Source organism: Apteryx rowi, unplaced genomic scaffold, assembly GCF_003343035.1.
Source record: "Apteryx rowi isolate R43461 unplaced genomic scaffold, aptRow1 scaffold_406, whole genome shotgun sequence".
NCBI lineage: Eukaryota > Metazoa > Chordata > Aves > Apterygiformes > Apterygidae > Apteryx > Apteryx rowi.
Window position 1 is genome coordinate 307360 of NW_020450588.1, and position 15493 is coordinate 322852.

The 15493-nt window shown below is 46.3% G+C and overlaps 1 protein-coding gene and 1 long non-coding RNA gene across 4 annotated transcripts in view; one reads left to right on the top strand and one right to left on the bottom strand.

Annotated features, from left to right (window-relative positions):
- Nucleotides 1–285: 285 nt before the first annotated feature.
- PPP2R3A (protein phosphatase 2 regulatory subunit B''alpha) overlaps nt 286–15493 on the bottom strand; it is a 51185-nt gene continuing 35977 nt past the window's right edge. For 2 of the 3 annotated variants that reach the window (XM_026075552.1, XM_026075553.1), the window contains 8 exons: nt 13112–13198; nt 10661–10817; nt 9074–9122; nt 8435–8524; nt 6928–7103; nt 6424–6542; nt 4599–4705; nt 286–609 (listed from right to left, as the gene is read on the bottom strand). In XM_026075552.1, the coding sequence (XP_025931337.1) occupies nt 513–609; nt 4599–4705; nt 6424–6542; nt 6928–7103; nt 8435–8524; nt 9074–9122; nt 10661–10817; nt 13112–13198 (882 nt within the window). In that variant the 3' untranslated portion in view covers nt 286–512. Of the gene's footprint in view, nt 610–4598; nt 4706–5682; nt 5906–6423; nt 6543–6927; nt 7104–8434; nt 8525–9073; nt 9123–10660; nt 10818–13111; nt 13199–15493 lie in introns of those variants that run through there. The other variant, XM_026075554.1, reaches the window with a different exon arrangement.
- LOC112970786 lies at nt 8278–15017 on the top strand. The gene is made up of 2 exons (XR_003255162.1): nt 8278–8367; nt 14826–15017. It is a non-coding gene; the product is annotated as an uncharacterized LOC112970786 (long non-coding RNA).

A 15493-nucleotide genomic window follows, 5' to 3' on the forward strand; every position in this document is an offset into this window, starting at 1 on the left:
TTTCCCCAGGCACAGGGCTGGTGCCTTGGTTTCCAGAAAAAAAGGTGAAACTAATAAAAAGGAGAACTTCACTGTGACTTGCGTTTTAAAAGACTTCCAGACTTTCATTTAAATCAAGTTAATTTGGCAGCTCTCATTTCACTACCAGTACGAAGCTAAAGGGTCACTGAATAGAAATTACCACTGTAGATGTTGCATGCAGGCGTTATGGTTAATAATTAGACGCTGGCATTTATTGCACATACGGGGACATAACAGAATTTGTATGGAAAGATATAAAGGAAACAAGGTGCAATCACCATTTTTAATGAGCGTGCACAATAACACATTGTAAAAAGCCTTTTATAGAAATTACCTTATTGCAGTTACACAGGAAGAGAAAAAGGATTCTCAAATTACAGTGTACAAAATAAAGCACATTGCTCCAACGAGGGATTTAAGAAAAATCCCTTAAGTGTCTTAGGACCGATTGCTATCCAGTTTGACAGATACTGATTACATGTTCTGTTTCTCTATGCTGAGAGATCTGAGATAACTAGTTTGTCTGACTTGTCTCCAGTTTCAGGGGGAGATAAGACTTCATCTGCGTCATAGTCTTCTTCGAATGATCTGCAAAGATAGAAGGTACGTCTTTAAAAGCCATGTTTACTTCAGTGAGAGCATTTTCAGGTATGTTATTTCAGTGGCTAAAGCATTAGRGTAAAATTCAATAATATGCAAAACGTTAAACTCAAGTATTTTTATAAGGCATTTTAACAGACTAGCAGTAATCAGTTTTCTGACAGCTGACATGACTTCGCAGTCCTACCCGTCCTCATTAGTATGTTCTGAAACAACTTTTAAGTGATGTTCAGCGTTATACAATTTGAACACAGTTTCAGGAAGGCTAGCGTAAGATACTGACAATCGTTAACATTTCAGCGTAGCAATGAAGTTGCCCAGCCACAGACTCAGGTCCTGCTGGAATTTTGCCTTGCTAGGAAACACCTTGACTCTAAAACTTCTTCTAGCTTAGGATATGCTTTGACATCCACTGAAGGACAACTGTGATCATGTTATGTTCTTCCCCCATTTGGTTTGAAGTTTAATATCGAGGTCCTAGTGTTTACAGCTCAGGGAGGTTTGACTGTGAGTTCCTGTCTCCAGCCAGTTGCAGCAGTCAGGCTGGTTGGGTTCTGGGCTCTGCAGCAGCAGATATCACTTCAGGGCTCTCAACCCATTCATAGGCCTGAGAAATGATGTTTTTAGATCTCAACTTTTCACCTCTGTCTCTGCACCCTACAGGTTAGGCTCTCAGGGCTTCCAAGAAATTCATGTTCTTCCTTTTGTAGCAGGGCTCCAAATGGCAAGCACAGGAATAGCTGCAACTTGTTCAATGGAGCTGTGCTGCAGAAGAACTCCTTTGATGCCCCAGGGTGCATGGTGCCAAGAAAGAATTGTATCTATCTGTCACTTCTGTTGCTGTTCTTCCTCTACTGACCCGTATGCCAGCACCAGGAATCTTTGGGAGTCACTTGTACCTGCCAGTCTGTCCCAGGTTCCCCTTTGGCCAACATATCGTGCTGAAGAGAGGAGTCTGTGCTCTAATCTCATGATCCTTATTCAAAGAAGAGAAAAACAGCATAGAGAACACTTTCATCTTCTTATCCGTAAGGGAAAGTGCTGCTTGGTGCTTCTCCCACCTTCTGGATCCTTGCACAAGTGAGAGAAGGGACACAATGGTCTAGATCCAATGCCAATAATTGGGAGTACTTATCCACATTTCTCTTCCGACTGCACGTTCAAGGATGCCAAGAAGTTCTCAATATACAGACTTTTTGCTTAAGYAGTAGCTGTAGGGAGTCCACATGGCCCTGCCTCCCTTCGCTCCCCACCTGGGTATGTACTGTGCATGTTCCTACATGCCTCAGTTTCCCTAAGGTCTCCTTGGCTTAAGATGACACAGCTGAGGAAAACTTTTTTCCATGTGAATATTGTTCTTAAGCATGCTCCTTTGATGTCCCTTTTCCCTTCAATTTTACCAACTTCTGCTCAACTTTTCTTCCTTTTCTTCTATGCCTGGACTGTGAGCCTCTTCCTAGTACTGTTTGTATTCACATTCAGCCAGGGCCTGCACCAGGCAGTATGGGTCCATTTCTTCAGCCCTTGGAACTCCATTATATGTTCTTATTTCTTTCCTTCTATACCATTTGCCTCAGGACTGACCCTTCTCATGTTTTCTTCAAAAGGTTTTCTTCTCCCGTTGTTTTGTCTTTCCCCACATGAGTTACTTCTCCCCTTTGCTCTTTTTTGTTCCATAAAGCTCAATAGTGCCTATGTTTTTCAGCTTGGAAAAAATGCTGTCCACCATTAAGACTAAGAACCATCCAACTGATGCAACTCTCTCCAGCTGGGAGAATTCAGTGTCTGGGACAAGGAACAAAGTAGTGCCCACTTCTGCCAGGAGGGCCATAGCCTGGACTGCCAGAAAGGATTTCTGCAAAAACAATGCTTATATTTGCATTAAGAGTCTACCTGTGTCAGTCAGCTTCAACTGTTGTTCCTGCCTTCATGCAGTGACGTGCACATGGATTCACCAGGAAATGGGCTCCCTCCATTGAAATGCATACACAGATGTATGAGGCAGGACATGGCTGAGGACAGTTCAGATCATCTTAGGCTTCCAGTGAAACATGATGCTCCTTTTTCTTGAGCAACAAGACACCTTCCTTTTGGTGACAGCCTCCCTAAACTAGTCTTTAGATCATATTGGCCTTGGTTTTTTTCCACCACAGGTGCTAGGCAAGTCATATTCTTGACCACAGCAGTATTTACAAATCGCTGAAGCTCCCACTCAAGATTTTCCTGCCTTACATAGTTATGGGGATAGCGTCTGACCAGTCCCAACAAAGCCACCGCATCCTTGAAATCACCCTGAGTATCCCGTGCTTCTTGGTAAGATTCCTCTTCCAGGAGTGGTGGTCTCATGGGCAGGCCTGCAGACAGCCAGATACAGACTCATCTCAAAGCTTCAGCTGACTTGGCCAAAAATCTTCCAGCCCCTCTTAGTGCTCATAAATCCTCTCCCTGTTTCTGTCATCCTCAAAGGGCAGCAGAAATGATGCATGTGCAAGAACTCAATCCCTCTTTCTGGCGTATTTGTCTGGGCATCCAGCTCTTTGTTTTTCTTTTTCCCTTCCTTTTTTCCTGCCTGGGCTGTTGCTRTGCTCCACAAATGAGATCTTATCCTGCTGTCATGACTACAGAGCTTTTCAGGAGCTCTTGAAAGCAAGCATCAAGGTTGCTGTAGTGCTCTCTACAGGAAGACACAGAGCTGGTTTGCACACACCTCAAAAATTTGGCATCACCTGCCACTTCTTTTTTCAGGTTTTGGTAAAGTGGGTGATTAATGGTCCTGCAAAGCTTTTATGGCAAACTCCTATTTCCGCTCTGTGCTGAGGACAGAGGCACTGCAGCGTGGCTGCAGGGAAGAGAGCGTTTTTTACCTTCCATCCTGTCACGTCATCTTCTATTGTTTGGGCCACAAAAAAGCAAGGCAGCTCAAAGGAGGTGTGGGAACATCCCATAGCTGTTTGGATCCACAGGGAGAGCAGGAAACATGGCTCTCAACAGCTTGGCACCTCTCTGGCTAGTTGGTAGGTGCTGCTATTTGAGTGTTATTGAGTGATTTCCAGCGTGGAGAGTTCTGAAAATTATGTAATCTTCTGAGGACTTTTCCTTCAATGGGTCTACAAATGCTGTTCATGACGAAGTCCTGAATTATGTGAAGATATACCTGGTCTAAACATGTAGTAATTCCTTGGCTGTTCCTTCTAGCACCCCCAAAGAGACTTCCAGAGAAGTATTCTCAAGGAGATGATACGCCCACAGCCACAAGTCTAAMGGATAATTATAGTGAGGATCCATTAGGAGCCCCTATGGAAAGCCTGGGCACACAGAGATGTCCTGGATTAACTGCTCTACATAATTAATTAATGTAAGGACAGCTGGAGTGTCTGTCCACAATTTTATAGAAGGCTGCAAAAATGAGCGTAACTATTGCAGAAACCAATAGTTTTAAAAAAAAAAGTCTAAACAAACTTAGTAAATGAATTCAAACATTAAACACAGCTTATGAAGAGCACAGACTAACAGGCATGAAGTTTGGCAGAACGTAAAATTATTTGACTAAAGGAAAGCTTGAGTACACAGCCCAGCTAAGCTAAGCATCATAAATGGAACAGTGCATACAGCTTCTGATCCGTGATAGCGTGACACGATCAATACTTGGCCAGGACTAGCAAAAGTCATTTGTCCTCTTTTTTTGTATGGTTGTAAAAGAAAAAGGCTTTGTCCTTTTTCCCCAGATGTCTACATTTCTTCAGCATGTGTAGCTGATTCACATGGCTGCCCACAAAGAATTCAAGATGTCCCAAGCGCTTTGTGACAAATACACCAATACCGCCTTTTGGAGCAACTGTTTGGGCTTCAGTGCCCCAGGGTTGACAGTCCAAATGAGACATCTGCAAATCCACCACCTCTGTCAGTAGAAATGTGCTTTTAAACCTCAGCTAGAGCCAGTTAGTGGTTCCCYAGTGCAGCACAACGTCCATGCTTACCCTTCTTGTAGCTGTTCGTTCCCAGACTCCTCAGCCACAAGGATCTCGTACTCTTCAGCAGCGTACCTGTCCCAGTCAGAGGGTTCGGGGCCATCATTTTCAATGTCCTAAAGAGATCAAACAGTCAAGCACATCAAGCCCATACCTCCGCACAAATATTACAATAGGTCTGAATGGCGTACAAGTGTGTGCACATGTGAAACACTAATTCTTGAAACAGTAAGCAACTGCACAGAAACGGCTAGTCAAAAATTGTCTTAATTAAAATAGTTTAAAATAATTGCAAATTTTTTCAACAGCTGCACATAGGTGACTAAGAAAAGAAATACATCCTTTGTTCTAGAAAGCTCAGCGTGCCACCTGAGCTGCCAGCAAGCCTAGCCCCCCCCTTAGTAACAGCACGTTTTCTCTGATCTGGCTCAGCGTACTCTGCATCTGTGCCCTTTGTAATTGGTTAAAGGACTTAATGATTTATTTAATCATTAATAGTAATTGATCTTTTGAGCAACTCTAACAGACTGCTAAGTTTGGGGCAGTTTGAGAGAAGGTTACAAATAATATCCTTATAAACAGTCGATCCTCAGCAATTATCAAAAGATGGGGGAGATAAAATTAACCCCCAGCTCCACCTGACTGCTCTTATGATGATCCAGTAAAAGAAAAAAGAGGGCATTTTTCTGGATTATGAGATATATTTAAGCCTAGAATTATGAACAGACCAAGAAGAACCACCACAAAGTTCCTCTTACAGGTTACGTGGGAACAGCTGGGAGGAAACCAGAGTCGGTTTTGGTATCTCCACCACTTTACTGTAGTTGACCAAGTAAGAGGCCCCTGGGGGGATAGTTACTAAGCTGTAGTCACATCTAGCTTTCTGAGGCACTGTGGTTTCACCAGATGTGCAAGGGGAGCCAGAGGTGAGGTACTTCACACCGACAGCTGACAAAACCCAACTCTCAGAAGTCCCTGCTGCTAGTGGTGAGCAACAACTGGAAAATACAAAAGCCAGAACCTACTCTTGTATTTTCTCTGCGTGGGCAGAGAGGACGGTGAATGAAAGCACAGCCAGGCTGATAACCAGAAACAATCTGCAACAGCCAAACCTTCCACCTACTCTACCACAAGCGCGGCACAATCGCAGAGTTGGTATCTCTGCCTCAGCCCGTGTTGTAAAGGGGTTCTGTCTCCTCTTCGGTTCTGTCCAGGCTACTGGAGAACTGCTAGTACTGTTTCCCCTGGTAAGGATCAGAATCCAACCTGGAGGCTTAATAAATCTTCAAATACAGCCTACTTGTTCATGACCGCAGCTGTGCAGGGGACAGGAAGAAGCAAATGGGATCTGAAGTTTTGAATCTCACAGCTCCTTTCTAAAACGAGTGAAGCAGATTCCCTCCTAGTGCAGGCGAGCCCCTGCCTTGGCCTGCTGAATCAGTGTAACTCAGCAGCCCGAGAAAGTTCATTCTCTCTAGAATTGCATACTGCACTGCCAGTACTGGTGCAACAGGGTCATTTAAGGCAACCAGATCATAAAATTATGGAATAATTTGGGTTGGAAGAAACCCAGGAGGTCTCCAGTCCCACCTTCCGCTCACGGCAGGGTCAGCTATGAGGGCAGACCAGGGTGCTCAGGGCTTTGTCCAGTTGGGTCTTGCAAACTTCCAAGGACAGAAGCTGCACAACCTCTCTAGGCAATTGGTGGCAGTGCTTGACTGTCCTAATTGTGAAAAAGTTTTTCCTTATATCCAGGGGGATTTTCCCTATACCCAGTTGCATTCCACAGATGGGTTTGGGAAGGCCTGTTTTTAGAAGTACAGGTGCTTTATACCTTTTGCACTGCAAAGGGATCCCTCTGCTCATTGTCCAGATATTTCTCTAAATTGAAGAAGGTGTTGTAGAATACATGAGCCATTCTGCACCTCTTCAGGTCTCGCAAGGTTACTCTTCCTGCAGAAACAACATGTTATTTCATTCCTAAGTTCTTAATTAGCAAGAGACTGGAACTGTTCCCTAGCATTCTCAAAGTCACAGTTCAACAACGTTGCAAAATTTCTTCCCAAGTCAATCAAGGATTTTAAAATTATCCAATAAATGGGCATGAGTGTTATTCCTAAACCTCACATACATATGGATGAAGCCTGGAACGAATGTGAAAGAATGGGAACAGGGACAGAACAGTTTCACCATCTAGACTGTCAGCATGTCCCATGGCAATTTCAGCTCTGTGATTCTACAAGGTTCTGCCTATAGATGGATGGGCTTAACAGCAACAGTACTTTCCCAAGCTACCATAAATAGGAGAGGAAGGAAACTCCCATGAAACAGGACTTACCATCCCTCTCTGGCTTAACAAGGTCAAGCATCTGACATAGCAAGTCATGAAATGGCAGTGGTTCTATGCCCATCACTTCCATCCGCTCACACTGCTCCTCATAAAAGTACTCCAGTTCATACATGGAGAGCACCCCATCCCCATCCAGGTCCATGCAGCGAAACCAGTATTCAATACTAGGAAAAAGAAACAGAACTTGTGAAACAGAACTAGTGAAAGCACAGGGGCTGCACCAGAGACTCCATGCAGCAACGCAGTGCTCCCCTTGCCCCATCCTCGCATTTTCTTCTGGCCAAAGGCCACCCTTTGGGAAGAGCGAGGGCACAAGCCAATGCTCARGAGTACCTGCTTTTAGACTCTTCCAGACAGCCTGTGAGCACAGGCACGCTGATGACCTGTTTCACCAGGTACCTGGAGCAAGTGCCCACTATTAGCTGTGCTGAAGCTCAGCTGGCTCAGAGGTTTTGGTCTCCCTGTCGGATACAGCAGCAAAGCTGGTCAAACGCAACCAACTCTGAAGCCAGATCCTTGCCTATCCCTGAGTGACCCTGGCAAGGGACAGCAGGCATGGTAAGCACTTATTTCCTGTATTCCTTTATATAAAAGACAATGCTTTCAAGCAGTTACGCTCTACGTTCTCCCTTCACCTCTGGGTAGTCTGAATCTGGCTATATGAGTTCTTCTCATCTTTACTCATCAAATTCCCTGCCCTAATGCTCCCATGCAGATCTAGTTCACCTCTGCACAGTCRCCTGCCGGCGGTACAAACCACACACGTGTGGGCAGGTTTTGCTAAATGACAGAGTGAGATTTACCTACAAACCCTTCTTAGCACTTGCTACATGCACGAAGGGAACGTGTCTATTTTCTGAAAAAATCTCGAGGGTTYACCCAGGAGATGATGCTCCAGGAGCCGAGGGGTGGCAGAGGAACAGCTTTGTTAAGCCGTCACTACCCCACATCTCTTACAGTGTCACCGCTTGCTTAAGGGACTGCAGCCCCTGCTTTCACCACCATGGGCACCCAGCGACGCACACGCCTGCCCTCGCAGCGTGGCGGAGCAGGCGGTCACGAAGCTGCAGCCGCCTGAGCTGAACTCTGGCCGGAGAAGCAGGGGCTCAGGGCTGGCAGGTGGTATCTGTCGCTGCCTCTGCATAAAGGGCCAAGGACTGCCCTCGCAAGACGGGAGACCAAACAAATCCAGCTTTTCTTACAGCTCACCACTGCTCTCCAAGCCCTCACCCACAGGAAGATGGGCACGGGGTAACCAAAGTGACTGATTACTACCAAGACATTTAACATGAAAAAAAAAAAAATCCAAAATCTCCTTTTCAGCAATTTTTCCTCAAGAAAGGCAAATGACTGGACCAAAAGTTGACAGTAAGGTGCTTTCTTCCAAACAATGACTGAAATCCAAGCTGCCATCTGCTGTGGAAAGCAGTAAGTCACAGAAGTTTCTATAATCTTATCTCTGCTCTTTTACTAGGACACATGGAATTGGTCAGACCTTGTAGCACTCCTTTTGTCTTCCTCCGAAATCAGCAGCCACACAAAATCAGCATAGCTCATCCGGCCTTCCTTCTGGACTTCATTTCCCCTGAAACAAAAAAAACCCCGGCTCCTAAATACTCAGAATGTTACCAAACACACATTTTAAAAAGCCCCAAATCATTGCTGAGAGAAAACGAGACGCCTTCACCCATCTGGCCTGTTCTCCCTGCCCTCCGCAGCTCCAGTCCTTGTGCCCTTCCCTGCAGGCACCGCGTTTGCTGCCCTGCTGTCACTGCAGAGCTGAGACTCACCCACCACATCCCGTCCCGCAAGAGGTGCTGGCGTGGGTTATTTGTCAGCTTTCCAGCCAACGCCGTGCTGCTGCGGGGCACGCACGCACGGAGCCCGCATGTCCCCGCCTGCCATGCCCAGCTTCTTCTGCAATGAGGTCTATAAGTGATGGTCCTACGGGATTTTTTTCATTTGCTTTCTTAAGATACCTGGACATCCCACTCCATATTCAGGCAGCTCCAGCTAGAGCACCATGTTGGAAACCATTCTGATCAGTGGAAATTTTTGAGAGCTTCTTGCATTTCTAATCAGCCTGACAAAAATTCCTCTCACTTCCATCCCCAGCCAGTATGCTACTCCTCACCTCACCACAGCGCCGCTGAATATTCGCTCGATAATCCTGTTTGATAAAGCTGGAGACAAAGAAAACATGAAGAAAATGAACCTACAGGTCATAGGAAAATGCTAAATGCAGCTGCGCACGCTGAATGCACAGAAAGCCATTTCCCAATTGCTAAAAGCAAGCTCTCTATCTAGCCACTTTACTGGTCCCTGTCTGGCAGCCCCCTAAAAGCAGGAAAGGATGATTCTCCCATTGTGTCTGCCTTTGCATCCTACCCGACACTGTGTTTCACAAAAAACATGGCAACTGTATATAATCTGGATTCCGGGACATGGGCAATACTAACGCTACTTTGCCGAAGTAGGACTTGCCACATAACCGAATCCTGCTGGTTCAAGGAGGCTCTGCTTCAAAGTGCATTGCAAAAGGAGTTCAGCCACCAAGCAAAAATTACACAGCAGACCAAGACCTTTCCAAAATCCCCGCAAGCCACTTCTTAGCAGAGCACAAGCCATGGCAATCCCACTGCAGGAAAGGCCAATGAAAAGAAAAAAAGAGCACTGTTTCAGGTGAGCAGGAGGGCTTTGCCAGCCAACGTGTGGGGCGATTGTGCAGTAGAGACACCCCGGCCAAGCAGCAAGTATCAGTCTGAAACAGGATTTCCGCACTGACCTGACCGCTGACCCATTTCCTTTAGACCCCCATATTAGCTCCTTCTACCTGTTCTCCTCCTCCTCCGTAGTCCCAGCACACCTCCCTGACACCCCAGCCAGGCACACACGTCCTGCACCACCCCTCAAATCCCCCGGCACAGGCTGACAGGCTCCTGTACAACCCTGTGACTGCCACACTCACCCAAAACCCCACGGCATTCCCATAAATGCCTGCGCTCGGGGCATGGGGGCCACCACCCCGCTCCGACCCGCACGCGCACCTGCAGCGTTGTCATCCTCACACCCCCTTCCTTCTTTCTCTCTTCAGCCCCCTTGGAGCTTGGCTCTACAAAATGTTGTCCCCTACCCCCAGATCTCCAACAATTCCTGACTACTTGTCACAACTCGGATCCCTGTAACCCTACACACTGTAGCACCTTGCCACGTATTTCACGTCTCCCAGTACTTCCAGTCATATTTTGTGTCCAAACATCCCCTACTTCTCCAGGCTCAATTCTCTGTCCTAGACCAACTTTGCCAAAAAGCGAGGCAACCATACAGAAGAGTTCAARGCAGCTTTGTCTTCAGGGTTAAAACATGCTGGTCAATAGCCCAAGCTCTTGACCAAGACATTAAATCATGGTTTCTAATTGGTAAACGCAGGGGCATATCATGCTCTGAGAACATGGATAAACCTAGAACAGCCAATCTGACTGCGTGTCTCCCACCTAGCCCAGCATACACAACATAAAAACAGTTCACACATACAGTGACACTTCCCAGCACACTTTCCCAGCCTTCAACAATTTGCAGAGCGTGAACTTCCCGAGCCAGAGGAAGTGCCTTTGGATTTTTTTAGCCTTCATGGATTTTTATGCCATTAACTTATCCATGGCTCTTCACCCCCCTGAAAACTTATAGCATCTGCTAAAGAAGCAGTTTGGAGACAGCATACCTTGATCACTGTACCTAGCCAGATCCTTCTGGCTGATGTAAAGATCATGGTCAGTGTCCAGCTCCCAGAATTTACAGTATATGACATAGAAGTGCTCATAGGAGAAATAATCTGTGATCTGATTTATGTCATCCTCTTCTTCCAAGAGAGCAAGAGTCTGAAATGGTACAGATAAAAGTGGGAAGTTAAATCTAGACAAGGAGGCACTCCAGCAGCTCAAGTCCTCCACCTCTGAGGAAGTTGGGTGAACACAGCTCCGTGAGCTAACTCAAAGCGTAACCTTTCCTCGCAGTAGGAGACTCTGTTGCTGCATTCTTTATTTAACAGGAGATTGTGCAGTATCTGGCTTGGCTATCCTGGTTAGCCTGCATGTGCACAGTACCCCCCCAGTCCTGCGAGCAATTCCTGCGACCATTCAGCTATAGCGAAGAGAGAGGCAGAGGCACAGGAAGACAACGGGGGCCTCAGCCAGGCTCCGTTATTTGTGAAACATCTCCGACCTGCACAAGAGCCTCCCAGAGCCATTTACCACTGCAAGTCCACAGGTCTCTATAGGAACTGAAATGCCTATGTACACAACACATAACCTGGTCTGACCCGCAAAGTGCAAGATCGAGTCTTGCTCCAGACTCATGCCTGGACTGGGGAGGAAGGCATCCAGGCAGATCGTGCCAATCACACCGATTTCCCTGGGCTGCTGGTGACAGGAACTGGCCTGGTGTAACCGGGAGGCTTGGGCAATTCTCTAACCATGACCTCTTTTAACGTACTCTCGTTAGAAAACATTTAGCAACAAGGTCCTTGTGTCATTCCCTTTCTACACCTATTTCTGTCCCTCCCTCCTCTCCACTCTATCTGCACTGCATGTTTGCCAGCGCCACCCCCCTGCTCACCTTTCCCCTAGGGCTGAGGCCATGGGACACCAGACAGCCTTTTCAGCCTAACGAAGCAGGTCTTCAGGAACCAAAAGACTCAAGCCATGAGTCTGAAGCRAGCTACAGCTCTGTCCTGGCTGCTCTGCCAGCCTCCAGGAAGGGAAGGGGTTATGTCTCTGGGCAAGTAGGCTTAGTGGGCCTCCTATCCATCAGCATAAAAACAGTTGTCATGCCTTATACAGCCATTCCATAGGTCACTGCCAACTTTCAGTTGTCTCCACATCTTAGGAACCCATCTGCATCAGCACAAAGCTCACATCCCGCTAACCGCTAGGTTCAGTGAGGTTTCACACAGGGACAACAGGATGGGACTGCCAGACCTGCACTGTCCTGACTTGCTGAAGCAAGACCTCTGAGCAGTCACTCACTAGCCTCTTAGGCTCTTCTTGGTTCCCTCCCTTTCTTTGCAGCTAATATTCACCTGGGGAGTTTTTTCAATAACTAATATTTTCGTTATAGCCCATGCCAAAATATGCCGTTTGCACTCTTTTGATGCACAGGCACGTACAGCAAAGAGCTGCCCAAGCAAGGACAGAGAGGGAAAGAGTACATAAAGGGAGAAAATGGGTGAACAAAGAGGCAGGTGAAAGCTGGGAGGATCTGTTTATAACACAGGGTGGAGTAGGCAGGAACGGAGATCAGAGGGCTTGGACCAGCATGAGACACTCAAAGGGAGCACTGTTTTTTTGATTAGCTGATGTGATCAGTGGATAGAAGAGATCTGAAAGGAGGAAGCACACTACATCTGGAGGGGAAAACGGGATGAACTAGAGAAATCTCACTGTTTTAGCCGAGTCCTCACCTTGACCTTTCAGCCTAAAGATTTTCTGGCTTCTTAGGTTGGGCTGGAGTTGAGCAGCCTTAGATAGTTTTAACCTGGTGCTTTTTTGGGTTGAATATACAAAGAACAGGCAGATCCTTAGCCCGAAATCTCTGCCCACCACAAGGATACATCACAGGGATGGTAACAAGCGCTAAGCTTCATTCATTACCCTTTCTGGAGAAGTTTACTGCAAAATTGGAAATCAGCTTCTGCGACATGCTGCCTTGCTGGACATGCTGGACAGTACAAACCTGACCAACTGTCAACGGGCCGGTTGCCGGTTGGGAGTCAGGAAATTGGCTGTCCTACCCACCGCAGATTGCGGGCAGCCCACCAGCTATTCTTGGCTGCTCAATGACCTGCTTACCATAGGCGCCCTGCAGGGTTTCACTTCCCTTCCTTTGCTTTTGGCTCCTGACCTCGCCAACCCGCCTGATGGAGCTTCAGCCCTAGCGCGCACACTCACACCTTGACCTTCTGCTCAGCCCGCTTTGGGCCCTGGTCTTCGCTCCTGGTGACTGTGACACCTAACTCACTCCTGCCCCCAGTTCTGGCCCTACTTGGCCACTGAGCACTTGGTCTACACCACACCACACCACAGCCCAGGCGTGGTTCCCTCGCTAGACAGTATACACCTATAGGAGCAAATGCATCTACAAGCTCGGTACCCTACTGAGGCAGAAACCAACATACTTGCAAGAAGTTGCTTTTCCTCAGCTCTGTTAGAGTGATCTTCCCAGACCAGGATCGATTGACTGTGTAGAATATTCTCTGTATAACCTGCAACACACAAACAGTTTTCTTGAAACCGACTACTTAAGTATACCAGTTTGGGAATTTAAATAGAATAACTTTATTTGGTTTATTCACTTATCCTAAGGGGACTTCTTTCTGAAAGTTGTTTTGTGAACATTCTTGTCTATACTATTATCCTTAATCCACTATGCAGTTTGAAAGTAGCATTTTTTCCTGCAACAGTATTATTCACTTCCACTCTGCTCTTAATTCACAGCTTTGAGCATGCAGTTACGTTATTTATGTCAGGGAATAAGTTTAAAGTGCCCCCAAATCACTTTGAAACTGAGTTTTTCCAGCTTTGGGCGCTGCGGCCCACATGGATCTCAACTGATACAGTGCTCTGCACTTCGGAAAAAAATCAGGACTCTTTCCTAAACTAGAATGGCTTCAAGTAGGCAATCACCATTTAAGGACCGTGCTTTGAATCTGTCACACAAGAGCGAGCTCTTAGTCCAAAACAGATATAGGATTTGGAACAAAGTATAAAATTTTTGCTAACAGTCTGCCTTACATACACAGACTGGTAACATAGCAAATGCTGATGAGCACAAATAACTGAGGGTTCAACAACAGCAACARGAAGGATTTGAGGACTCAAAGTGTATCCTGAAGAGACAGAACTACTATATTCCACTTAGCTGAACATGACACCTATTGGTAGCTAGCCTGGCCCTTAAAAGCCTACACACGGAGATGTGGGACAACAGGACTTTTCACCTCCCATAAAATGTATAACCAGAAGCTGAAAACAGTCCAATTCAGGCTGACAAGAGGGCAGGTTTTTACACTGCCAGTGATCACCCACTGGGACAACTCCAAAAACAACACTGAGGGCTTTATCATTCCAGACACTTCAATCAAGGACGGCTGTCTTTCTAAAGCTGGGTGTCAACTCAAAAAACCCCAAACAAATAAAATAACCCCCCCCACCAAGTTAACCCTAGCTTAACAAGAGCGATCACTGAGCAATGTTCTGTGGCCTGTGCAATACAAGAGGTCAGACTAGGTAATCACAATGGTCTTTTCTAGTCTTAAACACACTGGAAAAGCTCTATCTTGCTGTCTTGGTTAATGCCTCTGGCAGCCATTGCCATTCTGGCCTCCATTTCTGGACTTTGTTCGGCCTTTGCTTCCAGATTGCAGACTGACTTCGAGACTGAAGTGGGTCTCAGCACACACACAACCCATTACCACACCTGTCCACTCTGTAGCGATCCTTAAAGATATGGGGTTTTCACACCATCCCAAGGGCTCAAAAATAAAAATCCCACAAAGCAGAAGAAGGACCCTGACAGGCAGCTTACTTCTTTTCCTCTGCCTGCAGGGTAAAAGAAGACAACAAAATATCTCCCCACTTGTGACATGCAAGAAACTGCTCCTCTCTCACACCATCCCGCTAAAGGGAAAGATGTTCCCTCTGCTGTCTCCTCAGTTAGCTGTAGAAATAAAGCACACAGAGGTAAAATGGTATCTCTTTTCATCTATTTTCTTTCCCATGCCCAGTCACTCAGTGCAGGCTTTATTATTCAAATCCTGTTCCAGTTCCAATGGATAGTACGCAGTGCATGTATCAGTACACAGCATCAATACTTCTTTCTTTCCTTTTCAGGTTGCAAAAAACAAGCTGTCAAAAAAAGCATTTGGGAAGCACATAGAATATTATTACATGGCCTGAGATGATTTGCACCATTCAAGCCATAGCCTTAGTATCCAACTGTAACAGAAAATTCACTCCTGTGGTCTCCCTGCTGTGTGTCCCTCAGCGAGAGCACCAGCTGCATGATCCCATCTTAGAAACCAGGTGAGTAAGTGGTCTCAGGCACGTACTGCTACAAGCACTTCTGCTCAGCAGCCGTGGCCTTACTGAAAGCCATAACTCTGACTCCATTTTTCCCAGCATAGAAACTATTTATTCTGAATTTGCTACATCAGCCTTTGTAAGTGGAGGCCCCTTCCCATTTCCCCAACATCCTCATGTTCTCCACCTCCAACACCAAAACCACTTATGGGTCAGCTCCAGACCTTTTTCCAGTCTTCCCATGGAAGAACAAAAACAATACCATTTCTGAAAATAAAAACAAAGCTTTATTAAAGCCTGTGGGGCATCCTCCCCTTTCACATTCACATTGGCAACACTGCACAAGCCAAAGCATGTTTCCACAAGCAATGCAATTTGCCAAGTTGTTTTTAGTTGGTGACTCCTTGACTCAGCTTTTCAACAGTGAGCAGTGCTAATTCAGTCTGGCTTGCACACTCTGGGAGGAGAAGTCACATTTT